The sequence below is a fragment of the Zingiber officinale genome, chromosome 9A (assembly GCF_018446385.1).
Source record: "Zingiber officinale cultivar Zhangliang chromosome 9A, Zo_v1.1, whole genome shotgun sequence".
NCBI lineage: Eukaryota > Viridiplantae > Streptophyta > Magnoliopsida > Zingiberales > Zingiberaceae > Zingiber > Zingiber officinale.
Window position 1 is genome coordinate 70,929,898 of NC_056002.1, and position 16,789 is coordinate 70,946,686.

Below are 16,789 nucleotides of genomic sequence, written 5' to 3' on the forward strand. Positions count from 1 at the left end.
AAAGTTGATGATCGGTATACAATCTTCTTGAGTTCCCTCAAAAAAAAAAACCTCAAGTTGTTCCCTCAAAAAAAGAACCCCTCATGGAGTGGCATTACTAAATTACCATAATAGCAAGGATAAAACCTAATAGTTCTTGTACCAACAAGCCTATTTTCACAATTGTTAGTGAAGAACGAAGCAAACACCTAGAGTTTGAGCCTCATTATTTTTGTCTTTGCACATATAACAAAAAAAAAGTAATGATATTAAGCATCATTTTGATGGAGTCAAAGATGGGAACAAGTTACGACCCAACAAACTAAAGATGGGGGCTCATGCTAAGGCCATGAAAGAAAAGGAGCATCTACTCTAGATGTTCTTGATGATACATTATACATCAATGGAGGCTCACTTACAAGAGCTAAGGTTAAAAAGATGAAAAAAAAACACTTAATGTGCTAATTGAAGATGTTAAGGCCAAGCAACAATTAAAAAAAATTTGACAATGCGGCTTAGTCAACCTAATTCAAGTCTTAGATGGGAGCCACTTAAGTCTAATTTCTATGTAGTAGGAACAATTTGATATGTAGGCTCAATTTCTACTTTTATTTGGGTTGTAATATGACTTAAGCCAAACTAGCTAAGTAGTCTATATAGGTCTTTTCTAAATGGGCTCCCTTTTGACCTTTTAGGGCTTTTAGATCACCCTATAGTTATAAATAAAGGAGGTAGCAGCCACACACATGTAACTTTTGGCTTGTTTCAATCTAAAACATAGTGAGGCTCTCACTTGTTGGTACTTCATTGGACTAGAACTTATAAGGCAATCCCTTGTGGCATTCAAAGACTTATCAACCTAAATTCCAAAGTTGTGGCGTCTTCCATCTCCTATACCAAGGTTCATGCTTTCTTAAGCATTGGGTTGAGGTTCTTTTCATCCATCTTATCGATTTAGACTTTCTTTGTTTCTTCCTTCAATTTGTTGCGAGTTCATGAGACATCCTTCTCCATGGGTTCACATCAATTTTGTTCTCTTACAATCTCCACTGGTTCTATCTTACCATAGGCTCATTTTGTTTTGATTTTATGTTTTTGTAACATAAATACAATTCCAGTTTTGCCAATAGAGTTCGGTAAGCATAAATTTTAGTGTCTATGACCATTGAATCGCAATACAAGTAATGATTCTGCAACCTCTATTAAAAATGATCACAGTGCTTACATATATGCAAAATATATGGCAGGACCAGTGAAAAATATGAACAAGAATGACAGTAGCTATAGGTCAAACAACCCAATCAACTTGGAAAACAAGGGAAAAAGGAACATAAAACAGATAAAAAGTAGCCATGACTTGTAAGCCTAGTAGCAGATAGCCTGACTAGAAATAAAATATGAAATAAAAACACAAAAGTTGTACAAGACCTTCAAAGTTTTGTTGGGCAAGGACACATGGCAGAATTTAAAAATAATTTCTCACCTACCTCCATGAGTCGAGGACTGAAATACATTGTTCTCATTTTTGAATCCAAACTTTGCCTAGCAAAACTTAATATTGACCTGCAAATGAAAAAGAGACACATGAAACATCAAAGTTTGCACATTCAAATAGGAATAAGTTTATTGCATGTCTGTTAGCAAGCACACGATAGTGATGCAGTACGAGAGAAATAAATCAGTAGAATAAGCTAGATGACTGGTGAGTAGGAAGTAATTACTAGGAACATGTTAGTCGAAGACACTATACCAAACTGAATAGCATCAATTCTACAACCAAGGATTGGCCTAGCAATTGCCAGGTTCATGTTGTAAGTAATATATTGATCACACTTGGGATTGGTCCCCTAACATAAGAAATAGCTCATTTTTCATGTGCATTGTTTTGAAATGCCTTCACCCAAGCCATGAATGCAATCTCATGAGCTTATGAGTGGGAGACTGCATAAGCTTGAGTGGGAGATTGCATGTGCTTATGACTGAATGCATTACATCCAATTATGAATGTACAAGAATGGCTAAAACAATCTCTAACTGCATAAAGCTCTAAACATATTTAAGTAGATATTAATTTAATTTAATTAAAACAAATTATTTCAAATAAACATAAAAGAACCAAGCCATATTTATTGCTTACATAATCAACTTTTTTTGCTATACACATTGAGGAAGTCTTTCATTATTGAGTGTCGCACATTGAAAATTGCATTAACTCAAAGCTCATCCAATACATGGATCTTAACCCCTTTCAGATTGATAACATACCTTATCTCTATATAATAACAAAATTTTCTAATAAAATCCCTAAAATCCTACAATCCAAAAAAATGATGTTTCTAAAAACAATTTATCTAAACAAAAAAATATGTAGATTTTTATAAAAAAAAAATAGCTACTATCATATCCCATAATTTATGAAAATTTCATCCTATATGTGATTATAAAATCATGTTTTTCCACGCTTCCCCTCAAACTGGTGAAAAAAAGTTCATCAAATTTTGTGACAAAAAGTTTGTGTAACTTCAAGAATAGCATGTATGGCTTCCAAATCATAGAATAACTTGTGTTGCTTCCATCATTTTATTCTCTCTCTCTTTCTTGTCTAATTCTTGAGTTATCTTGAATAATTAGTTTTACTCAATTCCATTATGTTTATCTTGAGATACACAGCTCATTTCCATTTCTTGTTGCCATTTATCTCTCCCTCGTGGTTCAATACACTTGGAATTTCCTCAAGTTAGTTAAACTTTTGAAAGGGATTGTTTTTGGATTTGAGTTCTTGGTTCTTTAAGATCTAACAAGAGTGAGTTGAGTGGAAAAGGATTACTCTAGTGGCAACAAGTGAAGAAGCAAAAATAAGAGAAGCCATTGAACAACATACTTTCAGACAACACTAGGAGCATATGAAAATCAGATTTGATTTGATCCTAGACAGATTGGAAGGACAAGATGTCACCATTGCTAGATTGCAAAGGAAATGAGCTGGTGAGCTGGTGAGGTTCCTAATATGCAGAGGTTAGCTAAGCAACACAACTATGATGAGTTTGTTGATAAGGATAGTGATCATGATAAAGCTTCTAATGACAAATTCAATCATGCTAAAGACAGTGGTCAAAGAGGATTAGAGGAATGGTGGAAAATTATATTTATATAAACTTGGGAAATATCAAAATGAAAATTCCTCCATTTCAAGGTAAAAGTGATAAAGAGTATCTAGTTGAAGGTGAAGCCCTTATCATTAGGCATGCTTTAAATGTGCAAGTGGAGGAAGACACAAAACAGCGAGAGGTCTTTCACACTCGCAATCACATTAAAGACAAGATATTTAGTATGATCATAGACGGACATGTTGTACTAGTACATCTAGCACTATTTTGATTGAAGTGAAGTTTGCTTACTACTAAACATCCTACACCCTATAAGCTACAATGTTTGAATCTACTACTAAATATCATAGACCTTATCGACTACAATAGTTGAATGAGTGTGGGGAAGTTAAGATGTTGGTTTCATTTTCCATTTGTAGATATCATGAGATACTTTGTGATGTGGTGTTAATGCATGTGTGTCATTTGCTTTTGGACAAATCATAAAAGTTTGATAGGAAGGTATGCATGATGAAAATATGTTCAAGAATAAGTATTCTCTTGTGAAGCAAAAAAAAGTTGTAACTCTTGTACCATTACCTCCTATGCAAGTATATGAAAATAAATTGAGGATTAAATATTAGAGTGAGAAAAGAAATGATTATAAGAGGAAAAAGAATGAAAAGAAAAAAAGAGTGTGAAAATAAATGACTATAGGAGAAGAAAGAATACAAAGGAAAAAGAGAGTGAGAAAAGAAAGAGTGAGGATAAGAGGAATACTGAAAAGAATGAGAAAGTAATAGAAGATAAGTTTCAAGAGCAAGAGAAAAATGAAGGGTTTTATGTAAAAGAAAGAGAGATTAAGAGTCTTTTATTCCCAACAAAAAATTATTGTACTTTTATACAAGAAAGCGTATTTCAATGCTAAAATGTTAACCCTACTTCGTCTAGTGTTGCGAAAATAAATGACTATGGGACAAGAAAGAATAATGATGACAATAATAATCAAGTCTTATCTCACTAGGTATGCCACTAGGTAGGTTGAAGAATGAATACAAAGGAAAAAAGAGAGTGAGACAAAAAAGAGTGAGGATAAGAGGAATAGTAAAAAGAATGAGAGAGTAATAGGTTTTATATAAAAGAAAGAGAGATTAAGAATCTTTTATTCCCAACGAGCAATGATTGTACTTTTATACAACAAAGCCTACTTTGTCTAGTATTGTTAAATATCATTTGTAGGAATTAGATGTTTTCTTTCTGACAAGATTGTTGATTGATTGCCATCACTTAGGGGAATAGAACAGCATATTGATTTCACCCCAAGAGCAGTAATTTCTTGTCAGTTATCCTATAGGAGCAACAAGAAGCAAAAAACTTCAAGGTTGGAGAGTTGATAAAAGAGACTATCAACAAGATTATGGTAAACTATTGTCATCATATTCCTAGATTAGACGATATGATAGATGATGAATTGTACTGTTCTTGCATTTTCTCTAAAATTTATTTGAAGTATAGTTATCATCAAATTCACATGCATGAGAGACCAACTATAGTTTGTATGAATGATTAGTTATGTCATTTGTGTTAGTTAATTACCTAGTAATTTCATCAAATTAATGAACCATATCAACAAGATTAGGAAGTTTGTTATAGTATATTTTGATAATATCTTGATTTATAACAAAAACTTAAATAAGCATTCTGAATTTTTACACCATACCACTTTTCGAATGATAGGAATCTTATAAGTGAACTAATTTTCTTTCTTAGTCTACAAATAAAGTAGAGCAGTGAAGAGATCTATGTATAGTCCAAGGATGCCAAGAAACTATTAAAGAAATTTGGAATGGAAAATGAAGGAAATTTCAATTCCAATAGGTATAAATAGTAAATTAGATAGCAACATATTAACTAAAAATATGAATTCAAAATTATTTCACAGCATGTAGTTTTAGGTATCTTATTGCAAGTAAACCTAAATCTAATCCAAAGAATGTTGCTTGGGCCACCATAAAATGTTTATTGAGATATCATAAAGATAATGTTAATGAGGTATAAAATATTGAGTTGTGCTGAAGTTTCAATCTCTAATCAGATCAATACAATTTGGATATCGTATGGTGTCAATATGATTTAAATACTTATTTTAATTTACATAATATAAAGGCTAGAACATTAAAAAAAAATACTTCTTTAGATATCAAATTTTATCCTATTTAATTTTTGTAGTTTCAATTATTTTCTAAATTTTTTAGATAACTAATTAAATTATAATATATTAACAACCAAGCTTTTATCCCACTAGTTATATAAATCCTCCTATATCAATTGGCCCGATCCCCTATTATATCCTCATCTTTATCCATTTTAACATCTTTATCTATGTGACTCTCATCTTTTTTGTTGTGCTGGATTTATAGCTCAACATACAACTTCATATAACATAGCAAGTAAAACCGTCGTTCTACAATGTTTTCCATTTTCCTTTAAGTTTTAAAGGTATCTTACAATCACAAAGAACACCTAACGCCTTCCTCAATTTCAACCATCCTATTTGTATCTTATATAAAACATCTCTATCGATCCATCTATCTTTTTGCAAAATACGAACCTAGATACTTAAAGCTCTCGTGTAACTTATCATTTCCTATCTTACCAATTATTTTGCAATGTCAAATACTGCTAACCTAAATTCTATATATTTTGTTTTGTCTTGTCTTAGCTTAAAATCTTTTACTTTCATTGTTTCCCCCAAAATTCAAATTTAGCATTTACTCCTTTACTTGTCTTATCAACCAAAACAATATCATCGACAAACAGCATACACTATGGTAAGATATCTTGAATGTGTCAGTGATTTCATTCATGACTATAAAAAGATATAGACTTAAAGTTGATCCTTGATGTAGAAAATATTTCAATTAATCTGTTTGGAGTTTTTACTCTTGTCATTGCATACATATTCTTAATTATTACAATATACACTATACTAACACCTTTCTTTTTGAAAATTCTCTGCATAATCCCCTCGGAACTTTGTCATAAGCTTTTTTCTAAGTCAATGGATACCATATCTAAGTCTTTTTTTTCAATACTTTTCAATCAATTGTTGGAGAAGACATATAGTTTTTGTTATCAACCTTTCAGGCTCTAAATTGATTTTTGATTATCTTAGTTTCCTTAATCTTTTTTCCCATCACTCTTTCATAAAGCTTCATGCTATGACTTATAAGCTTAATACCCTTATAATTCGTACAATTTTGTGGGGCTTAAGTATTTGACCCTATCAGATTGTTTTTTTTCAATATGAGGTTGAATAACTTCGTAAGTCATTCAATACCCTTCTTCCCTAGGCACTTTCATATCTCTATTATATCATTCAATTCAACCATTTTTCTATTTGCATTTCATTTAACGCCTATAATGAAGTCGATGAAAATGCATTTTCCATCGCTTTTTTTATTTTCTCATCCTTCACTAATACCCTTATTAGATTCATCTTTAATGCATCTTATTGGGATAGGATCCTTGTTTTCCTCTCTTTTGATTTAGTTATTCCATAAATATCTCTTTCTCCTTTTTTTTAATCAAGTTGTCGATACAATCGTTCAAAATTTTCATCCTTAGCTCCACTCCCAGCTTTCTTGACCTCTTTCTTAGTTATTGCATAACTTTTAAAGTTTTTATTTTGTTCTTACAACTTTCTTGTGTACTTCCTCATTACAACATCAAAATTCTTTATTTAGTGATGTTTGTCCTCTTAACTCACCAAGTACACTTTTTGCCCTATTTTTGAATTTGATGTTATCTTATCCTATGTCATATTCAAATCGTCATATATTTCTCTTAATACTTGTGCTCTTACCCTTTCCGTAAAGATGTTTTGCTTCTTGTCTTTTAACTTCTACCACTTGATCTTAAGAGTTATGCACATTTTTCTCCTACTGATACTATACTTGAGGTGTGTATCTAACACTAACATATGTTTAGTTGCTAAATTTTCTCCAAGGATGATCTTACAATCTTTATAAAAAATTTTATCACTCTTTCTAAATATAAGAAAGTTAATTTGTAACTTATTGTTCCCACTTTTGAATATAACTAGATAGTCTTCTCTCTTCTTGAATCAATTATAAGTTCATATTCTATGAGAAATCCAGTATAACTTTTCATTCTTCATTTCTTGTTCCAAAATCATAACCCCATGCACCTTATTATATTCCTTATTTTTAACTCTTACATGTCAATTTAGATCTCTTATTAAAATAATTTCGTTTGTCAAATTTTTTTATAATACCTCATCTAAGTCTTCCCAAAACATATATTGTCTCTTCATCTAATTATAGTTAAGGTGCATATATATTAATTACACTAATAGTTTCTTTTGATACCATTATTTAAGAGCTATAATCTCATCTCTATTTCTCATTTTACTTTTTCTTGTACCATAACTTAAAATCCGAGTTTATATTATCTTTGTCTTCTCCCCTATCCATTTGTCTCTGTAAGCATAAAATATTAACTTTTATTCCTTATATCTACTACCTCAATTGTTTTGCTAGTGAGCATGCTTTCGATTCATGTTCCAAATCTATGATGATCATTATTCTTATAAAATTTGTTCTAATCCAATATAGGGTGTGAGAGCACTTGCCCAGTTAATACTATGCCTAAGTTCTTATGGATATATAAGAGACCTTGTCGAAATGTTTCTATGGCACCTACAACACGTAGCATTAGCGCAATAGATTAATAGATTCATATATAATATGTCTGTGTTTTACTAAAGCAATTATTATGATTGAAGATGAAGAGTTATATGTAACTAAGAGTTTTGTAAGTATTTAGGATCATTTTTGCAAAAGGATTGAGGGGTGAAAAAGATGACTTATATAGAATACAAGCAGGGTGTTGAAATGGAAGAAAGTATGAGGTGTTCTTTATGATCGTAAAGTACATCTAAAACTCTACAAAACGACGGTTAGACCTGCTATATTATACGGAGTTGAATGTTGTGGTACAACTCGAGCACAAGAACAGAAGATGAAAGTCACAGATATGAGGATGCCATGGTGGGTGTGTAAAAATACAAGGATAGGTGGATAATAAATGAGAATGTTAGCACCTATTGAGGAAAAACTTTGGGAGACACGTTTAAGATGGTACAGATATGTATTTGGATGACCAATAAATGTTCTACTTAGGCAATGTGAAACTATAACAAATATGCACATTAAACGAAGAAGAGAAAAATCAAAAAAGACTTGATCAACAAGATAAAATAGAATAAAATTTATTTGAAAATAGATAATGGTATAGTAGGGGATAGAATTCAATGGTGTAAAAGTATTCATATAGCCCACTCCACCTAATGAGATAAGGCTTGGTTGTTGTTATTTTGTTCGAAACCTCTTTGATCTTCAATGGATTTTTTTCTGTGACTAATTTTTAGGTGTTTTTATAATTAGGTTAATCATATTATGATTTTATTCAAATGCATGGCACTTCCATCATGATCATTATTTTTCATTATCTTAATAATGATGGCCCACTTCATTGTCTTCATACAGTTTCTAAATGAGCTCAGGGTAATCTTGAACATCCTCAACTTCTCACCCACCAAGGCCTGCATCTAGAAATTCATCTTCTAGTCCACCACCCAACATGACACCACAAATCCAAATCCCTCCAAACAAATCATTCTACTGTATTAGGTTTTCTTGCATACTCGGCGACATGACATTAGGGGCTGCAAACTTGCAATTACAAATTAAAAGGCAGATTCATTTGCTTAATGTGTTTCCATAAATGATCAACACTCTGAAGCTTTCATCCAACGAAACAATGAAAAACTGCAAATCTTAGGAATAAAGATGAAGACAATTTTGAATATATAAGCACACAACAACACAAATACACATACTATATCAATGCAGACAAAAATAGTCACCTACTGGTTTGGCATCAATCTGATAGATATAGCCCAGTATGTATGGTACTGTAAATGATTTCAGATTATGATCTAGCTGAAGTTTAACTCAACTTACCACAATTACACAACCTGCTAATAAGTGTGTCAGACACTAAAACTTAGGCATAGATCGAGATTTTAATCCTTGATCTCAACGAAAAACTGCAAATCTTAAAAAGCAACATGAAGATAAGTTTGAGAGAGTTTCGATTCTGAAGCATTATTAATGTGTTGAATGAGAGGTCTTGGGAGCTTATGAAAATATTGAACAGCATCAACACCCCTAATACATAGATTCACTGACTAAAATTGGGTATTCACGTATTGGTTCAACATCAACCTGAAAGATATAGCACAGTTCATACTGTAATTGATTTCAGATCATGAGCAACTAAAGTTTAACTCACAACATTCACAGTAATACAACCTGCTAAAATGTGTAAATAGAATTAGACTAATTCATATTTATTCAGTTCTTAAAGTAGTTGGTAGTTCTTAGCCTACTTTAAATAGGCCTAGCATTTGTCCTGATATACCAGGAAAATTGAAATGAAATCAATTGAAGTTAAGAAACTATACCAGGAAAAAACAACCACTGGATGCTGTGATTCATCTGATACATCAGCAAACCCGTCTTGTATTGCTTCTGGAATCTAACCATCACACAGATAAAAAGTAAATATGGCTTGAGAAATTGATTATGACATTAATAAACCATCCACCCCACTTTGAGTAACTTGCACCAAGTGTTGAAAATTATTGCATTTGCCATGAGCTGTAGTCATTTCATTCGTGTTACAGTTTTAGTATTTTCATTATATCCATAATGGCTGCATATTACTTCCAATCTTTTAACTTTGGAATATTGTTGTAGAGTTTTCGAGTGGCTGCATCTGCCTATGCAGTGGTTCACTGCACTGCAGCATACATGCATATGCAATCATGTTGCCATAATTTTTGTGTCTACCCGAGAGGAAGGCAGTTCAAATCAAATGGAGGAAAAGCAGTTATTTCCTTTCACTATTTTGGTGAGAACAAAAAATAGGGGAAAAGAAAAGCACAATTTCTCTTTTTTTTCCTCATTTTTTAAGTCAAAAAAGTAAAACATCCCTACCCTCTCACTTCTTTTTCCCCTCTACCTTGCCAATCCTCTTCCTTTCTTTTCCCTCTTCCTCCCATCACATAAACACAACCTCTTTGATACTTAGATTTTTTATCTATCTCTTTCAGACCCATATCACATGTCAACACTCAAACATCAAGATCACTTCATATGGCCACTTGATATTTTTATTGATCACATGTAAAATCATTTTAAAAATAGTTGAGTCAGACACATGATCCACACTCACATGGATACTTGTGACCAAGATTGAGCAATGTAGGACACAGCATAAGAAGATGGTTGATCTATTTTATGTTTACTTGAATAAGTACGTTAGTACAATTGAGAAAAATTACAATTTGAAGTTATTTAATTATTAAAAAAAACAGAGGCATTTGCAAGAATAATTTTGGACATAGTTGAGTGCCATTATATGTGTTGTGTAAAATATTTCAATATTTTAATAGACTTTTTAGTTTAATAATGTCATAATTGATATTTAAATTATATTCACAAATATAGTTAATACTTTCATATAAGTTTTAGAAATTATTTTCATTTTAATGCAATTTTTAAAATATGCATGCCCTATTCACTATTTTGTGACGAACAAATAGATATGCAGCTTTCTAAAATCTAGCTCACTACTAAATTTGATAAATCAGAAACTATAACTGAACAGAATAAGAGGATAGTAATCTGTGGAAAGACTAGTTGACCATTTGTTTAGCAAAAGTTCAAAATGTCAGGAACAAAACTAGCTCATGATTTCGTATTCCTAATATTCCCCACTCGTATGCACAGTTTAAAAAGCCATCAGGTGTGAACCATGGCTGTTCCACAGGCTAAACTGCGAGAATGTAAATGTCAGACAAGGAACCCAGCAGAAAACCCATTCTTCTCAAAGCAAACCTTATTCTGCCAGCATTTTCTCCTGCATACCACATTGAGACACAAACTCCATATTCCTCTCCCATTCTGTACTTTACACAGATCCCGAAAAGCTTCTTCCACTGTTCTGCATCCGAAGAAGCTACCGCTCAACATACGGAAGCTTCTTATTCTTCTGCTGCTGTAATTGTTAAGGCCCAACATAAGAAAGAAGCTTGTTCCAAAATTGAACACCAAGATGGAGGTTCTTCTTCCAAGTAACACCTATTTCTTCTTCTATTCATGTTACCATCTTCTCCAGTTTCTTCCACTAATATTGTTACTAGGACTTCAAACAAGGCGACATGGCTCAGAACAACAATCACAGCACTCTCATCTCATTCCACCCCAAAGATGGTAAAGAACCAGAAAAATATACATGGAAATACTGGTTGCATAACTAAAATTCAAACCATACATGGCGGTGAGGATAAAGAATTGAATGAGAAGGAAGTTTACCATTACTGTTTCTCCATCACCTGAATCAGTGAGCACGTGACCAGTAATCAATAGAAGCCAGTAGAGTTCTTCTAAGGTTTGTGTAGGATCACAACTTTCATTATTCTGTCATCAAAATCTAACAACAAATTAGCAACACAAAAAGTTATGTTCATACAAATTCAAAGTTAAAAATTTTGAAAGCATTATAACTACACCAACTAAAATAATTAATATTGAAAGCATGAAACAAAGCTTTTTACAAGGTTATCCATAACCAACAAAAGCAGAGAAGCTCAACCATAGTTAAACGGCACATAAAGAACTATAACAAAATCAACAATATTATAATGTTAGACATTACTAATTAGTATGATAACACCAAAAATCAACAATAGTACAAGGTTAGGGAAGGCTTGTCAATCAATTGAACCCTACCCTTACTATGGTTTAGAAGTTAGATCAAATTTGGAGGTGTCTAGGGTTGTCTTAGAGATGGGAGGTCAGGAGGACCTTCCTATCTTCGATCTGGTGGATTCTTTACTCTCTTTAATTAATTGTCAGCATGATATTTTTTTTCTTTCTTTGAATTTAGTGTTAGGATCAAAGATATGTATATGGACCTATGATGTTGCCCTTATAGAGGTCTCATATGCTTGTTGTGATAGATGGTACAGGTTGTCATATGTATTAGTTAAGTTACTCTTTGTGTATACTAGTAGATTCATGATAAGGACAAAGGCAAGTGGCAAAGGAAAGTAATTAAGAAGTCTTGTTCCTCAACAACCACAAATCTTTTCTGAACGGATTTCTCTCATTCCTCATCAGAAAAATTGAGTTTTCGTTCCTCCACAACCGATGAAGGGTTTCTTCCTCTAGAATGACAAAGACAATCAACAAAGATTTTTCGTTCCTCAACAACTTCTGAATCCTTCCCAAACATGCCTCCTCATTCGTCATCCATGAATGCAAGTTCTCATTCCTCCCCGAATGGTGAAGGCTAGGGTTTTGAAGGTAATTGGCTTCCTTCTCTTCTCCGCTTTTCCTCCTCTTCCCTTCCTTCTCCTCCTTGATGCCTCTGGCATTGCATCTCCGTCAAAGCATAAATCAGCCTGGTTCCAGCAAGAGACTGAAACACTGGCTCAAAACAACATTTCAAGCCTTGAATGGTACTTGGTTTATAAGAAAGGAAACATTGAATTGTTTAGGAAAAGAGACAACCTGACTGAGAAGAGCACAACGTTCTGAAAACAGTTTCATAAGAAAGGAAATATTGGTTTCAACTGCAGCTCGTGCAATAAGAGCATATGCATACAAAGTTTCATCTCGTTCTGCAAATGGACAATATGACATATGATAAAGAAAAATGAATTATAATTAACAAAATATTGTGAAAAAGGAAACTTAAAGCTATGCTAAAAATTAAATGCGATGACTTTACTAATGTATAAATTTGTGCATATTTAAATAGTGTAAAACACCTACTTGATACAGAGACATGAAAATACTCAGCATCACTATCATCTTCAAATGCAGATTGGGCAGCAGCTTTACCATGAAAATCAAGAAGCAAGTTTAGACTGGAAGATGAGGATGTGCACTAACAAAATAGTAATGTTAAGATGGATTATGGTTAGTAAAAAAGATAAAATCTATAATAGTATCATACTATCTAGAAGCAATTATGTGCAATTCCAAAAGAGAATAAATGCTATGGATATGTTCATAGACAATCAATAAATAAATTCTATAATCAAGTAAATTGCATCAATGAGTTGAAAGGGGTTAGCAGGACTGAGGGAGGGAAACAAAACCTAATTAATATAGTGCAACTAGAGGTAATTTAAGAGATATTTAGTTTTGAATAGAGTTCAATGGAGGACACAACCAAATGAGTTGCAGTAGTCCAAAAAGGCCATACCATTAAGATGTGACTCCACAATAGCTTTGAATAAATTCGATAATGATGATATGTTTTCAGGTGAAACTTTTCTTTCATTGTCATTTCTCTGCATAAGTTAAAATATGGATGAATACCAGATGGATCAAGAAAAAACATCAAAAAGACATTAACTGCATTTCAAGAAAGAAACTTCACCAAGCTTTTCCAAAGAACAAAAAATGGTCATTTCTTTGAATAATAATACAGTACACATGCAACAATTAATTAGCATCGAAAAATTTACAGCAAGCAGTAAATAGGAAGATCCATACGCTATATAGCTATAACAATATCTAATGAAGCATAAATCAGGTATTAAAAATTAAAATTTAGTAATTACCCCAAGAATGAGGGTCCATATCTCCAAGAGAATATCAAGAGCCTCTGATGTCCATGTTTGATCATCATCAGTTCTTCTCACATGAGTTTTAACAATTTCACTAGTCAAGGCAGACAATAATTGAATTGTACCAAAAGGTCTGCAAATAAATAAAGATATCTTAGATGCAGCTACATTAAATAGACAAGTCTATATGCAATGACTCCAGATAATACAGATAAAAGGTTGCAACAACTGACCTTAAAGACCTAAGAAGATTATCAAAAAGCACAGTTGTAGTCATGGTTGCCATGGAAAGTAATACATGAAAACCATCAATCATCTCACTGCATAGTGCAATTATATATGTTAGACAATGGTTGCAAGCTCATTCAGTAAAATAAGAAAGCTAAGGACCTTTCACTTCGCCCCCCACGTAATGCTCCTGAGACTATGTTAGGCGGCTCAATCCAATCAATAACAGCTGACAGAATCTGCACTAGGTGCTTAATATGTGTTTCCCCATTGTCTAATATAAAAAAAAAATACATTAGAGTTCAGAAAAAAAAAAGGGGGGGAAATGCCTTAACAAATACATGAAAGGATCAAACATGGTCAATTCCTGAGATGAGGATTTACCCATAAGGATTCTTAGAAATCATCTGCGGTAAGATTAATAAGGTAGGAATGCAACATTTGTAAGTGTAAGAAGGAAAACAAGCTATTGTATATGTTACGAATCATAATGAAACCATTTGTTCACAATTCAATATTACAACGGACAAACTGACAGTAAAGATCACATAGTAACCAAGAGTTAAACATTAGGTCAACTACTAGTTTCAGTCACTAGACAAAATGAGCTATATCCATGTTGAGCCATACAACAACCAGAAGTGAGCACAAGTTGAACTATGTAAACCTAGTTTGAAACCAGTTGATATTGGTTCATGTGTGATTGTGCGAATAAGAGAATCCCACCATCATCCGCAAACAAACAAGTTTGAGGTGGTGGACTACATGAGTAACAATCACCTGGTCATCGTTGTGCAACAAGATAGTGAAATCTAATTGAAGATCAAGCAGACAAGGATGATGAGAAGAATAGCACAAGAATAACAAACGAGGAAGAAGTATAAAAGAAGAATACTTAGGGGGTGCTTGGTAGGCGGGTTTAGGAGACTGGAATGGGAATGAAATATGTTTTATTCCCATTCCTAGTGCCTGGTAGACGGGAATTGGAATCAAAATATGGGTTTGATACCCCTAATTTCATAACCCACCCACCCCCCTAGATTATCACTAAACTCATTCCTGCCCCTTTTTTTTTGGACAGCCCAACCCCCGCCTCCTTCCTTTTCTTCTCTTTTCCTTTTTTTCTCTGCCCCTCTTCTTCCCCACCCGCCTACGCCTCTTCCTCCCCATTCTTCTCCTCCTTTTTCTCTTCTCCTCCCTTTCTTCTCTTCCTCTCGGCCGCCCCCCCCCCCTCTTCTCCCCCCTTCTTCTCGGCTTTCCGAGCTCCTCCACTCCCTTCCCCTTCTCTTCCTCCTCTTCTTATTTTTCTTCCTTTCTCCTACTTTATTCTCCTCCTTCCTTATCCTCACATCCCATCCCAGATTTGTCTGAACAGAAGCTGCCATCGAAAGGAGGGACTTTTGATTTTGGGACAAACCAAGATTGTTAAAGAGGAGAATTTAGGGTTTGAAGAATCTGTTATATGAAGAATTCATACAAGAACTCCAGTCGAAAATCTAGTAATGATAGTGTTTGTGAAGAGGGGAACTTTTTGCCGGAAATTCCTTTAGGCCGTGTATGGTGTTTATATTTTTTTGGTGCTAAATAATGTTTTATTATTTTAAGCATGGCTGTGAGTTGATCTATTTATTTTTTCACCTATGAGTTGATCTATTAATTTTTGTTCAACGTTTATGTGATATCAGATGCTATGAATGGTCTTTTGGAATTATGGTTTTTCCTTAGTGAATGACTTCTGCTCTCTCTGCTTGCCTGTGTTGGGTTTAATTTTGGATAATTGTAAGATGAATATGTTTGATATGAAGACGATGGTTATAGAGAATGATTGTTTTGTATGGTTTTGGTTCTGATTTATTATTGGTGACATCGGTTGTTATATGATGTAAATAAACATGGCACGACCACCGTTTAACTATAGAAGTTGTAGATTAATGTGCATTTTATGGAATATGTATGGAATGCTCATGGTTTGTTTGGTTGTCGTACTTTATCAAATTACAATACTTGCATATCGTCGAAGTAGGACTCGTCAAATAAAAAGTAGGGAGGGCAAACGGATTGCGCATGTGGAATGGATGTTCAGCCTTACAAAAGAGAGCGATGAAATAAGTATTATTAGTGAACTTCGAATGGATAGGAGTACATTCAGGATATTGTGTGATATCATACAAGATGTTGGAGGTTTAAAAGCCACAAAAAATGTCACCATTGATGAAATTGTGACCTTATTTATCTACGTGTTGGCATATCATAAAAAAAATCGAATGGCGAGCCCCCTTTTTAAACGAAGTTAGGAGACAGTGAGTCATCATTTCAATCAATGTCTTCGACCAATTTTACAACTGCACAACATATTGCTCAAGAAACTTGAACCGGTGCGCGATGACAGTGAAGAAGATAGATGGAAACCATTTAAGGTAAGAATTTTTCAATCACCTATAATTTTTTAGTTTAATTGTATTTTTTATTTCAAACTATAATTCTAATAATTACCTCTAATTATTATAATTAAAAATTATTATAGGGTTGTTTAGGTGCTTTAAACGAAGTGACACCCCTAAAGAAGAAAAACAACATTATCGCACAAGAAAGAGGGGGATTGCAACAAATGTGTTGGGAGTGTGTTGCCCACAAATGCAATTCATATATGTTACTTGGGTGGGAAGGTTCTGCCCATAATGGTCGGGTACTTCGTGATGCCATCAATAAAGCATCTAGTCTTAAAGTCCCTAAAGTAAATAATAAATATTTTTTACTTTGAAGT

The 16,789-nt window shown here is 33.3% G+C and overlaps 1 protein-coding gene across 1 annotated transcript in view; it reads right to left on the minus strand.

Moving 5' to 3' along the window:
* Nucleotides 1-16,789, minus strand: part of LOC122019262 (exportin-4-like) — a 41,349-nt gene that overhangs the window by 2,182 nt on the left and 22,378 nt on the right. The window contains exons 10-18 of the mRNA XM_042576751.1: nucleotides 14,188-14,299; nucleotides 14,031-14,117; nucleotides 13,792-13,930; nucleotides 13,431-13,518; nucleotides 12,995-13,057; nucleotides 12,731-12,840; nucleotides 11,531-11,635; nucleotides 9,616-9,689; nucleotides 1,467-1,542 (exon numbers count right to left, since the gene is read on the minus strand). Of these exons, the coding sequence (XP_042432685.1) occupies nucleotides 1,467-1,542; nucleotides 9,616-9,689; nucleotides 11,531-11,635; nucleotides 12,731-12,840; nucleotides 12,995-13,057; nucleotides 13,431-13,518; nucleotides 13,792-13,930; nucleotides 14,031-14,117; nucleotides 14,188-14,299 (854 nt within the window). The remainder of the gene's footprint in view (nucleotides 1-1,466; nucleotides 1,543-9,615; nucleotides 9,690-11,530; nucleotides 11,636-12,730; nucleotides 12,841-12,994; nucleotides 13,058-13,430; nucleotides 13,519-13,791; nucleotides 13,931-14,030; nucleotides 14,118-14,187; nucleotides 14,300-16,789) is intronic.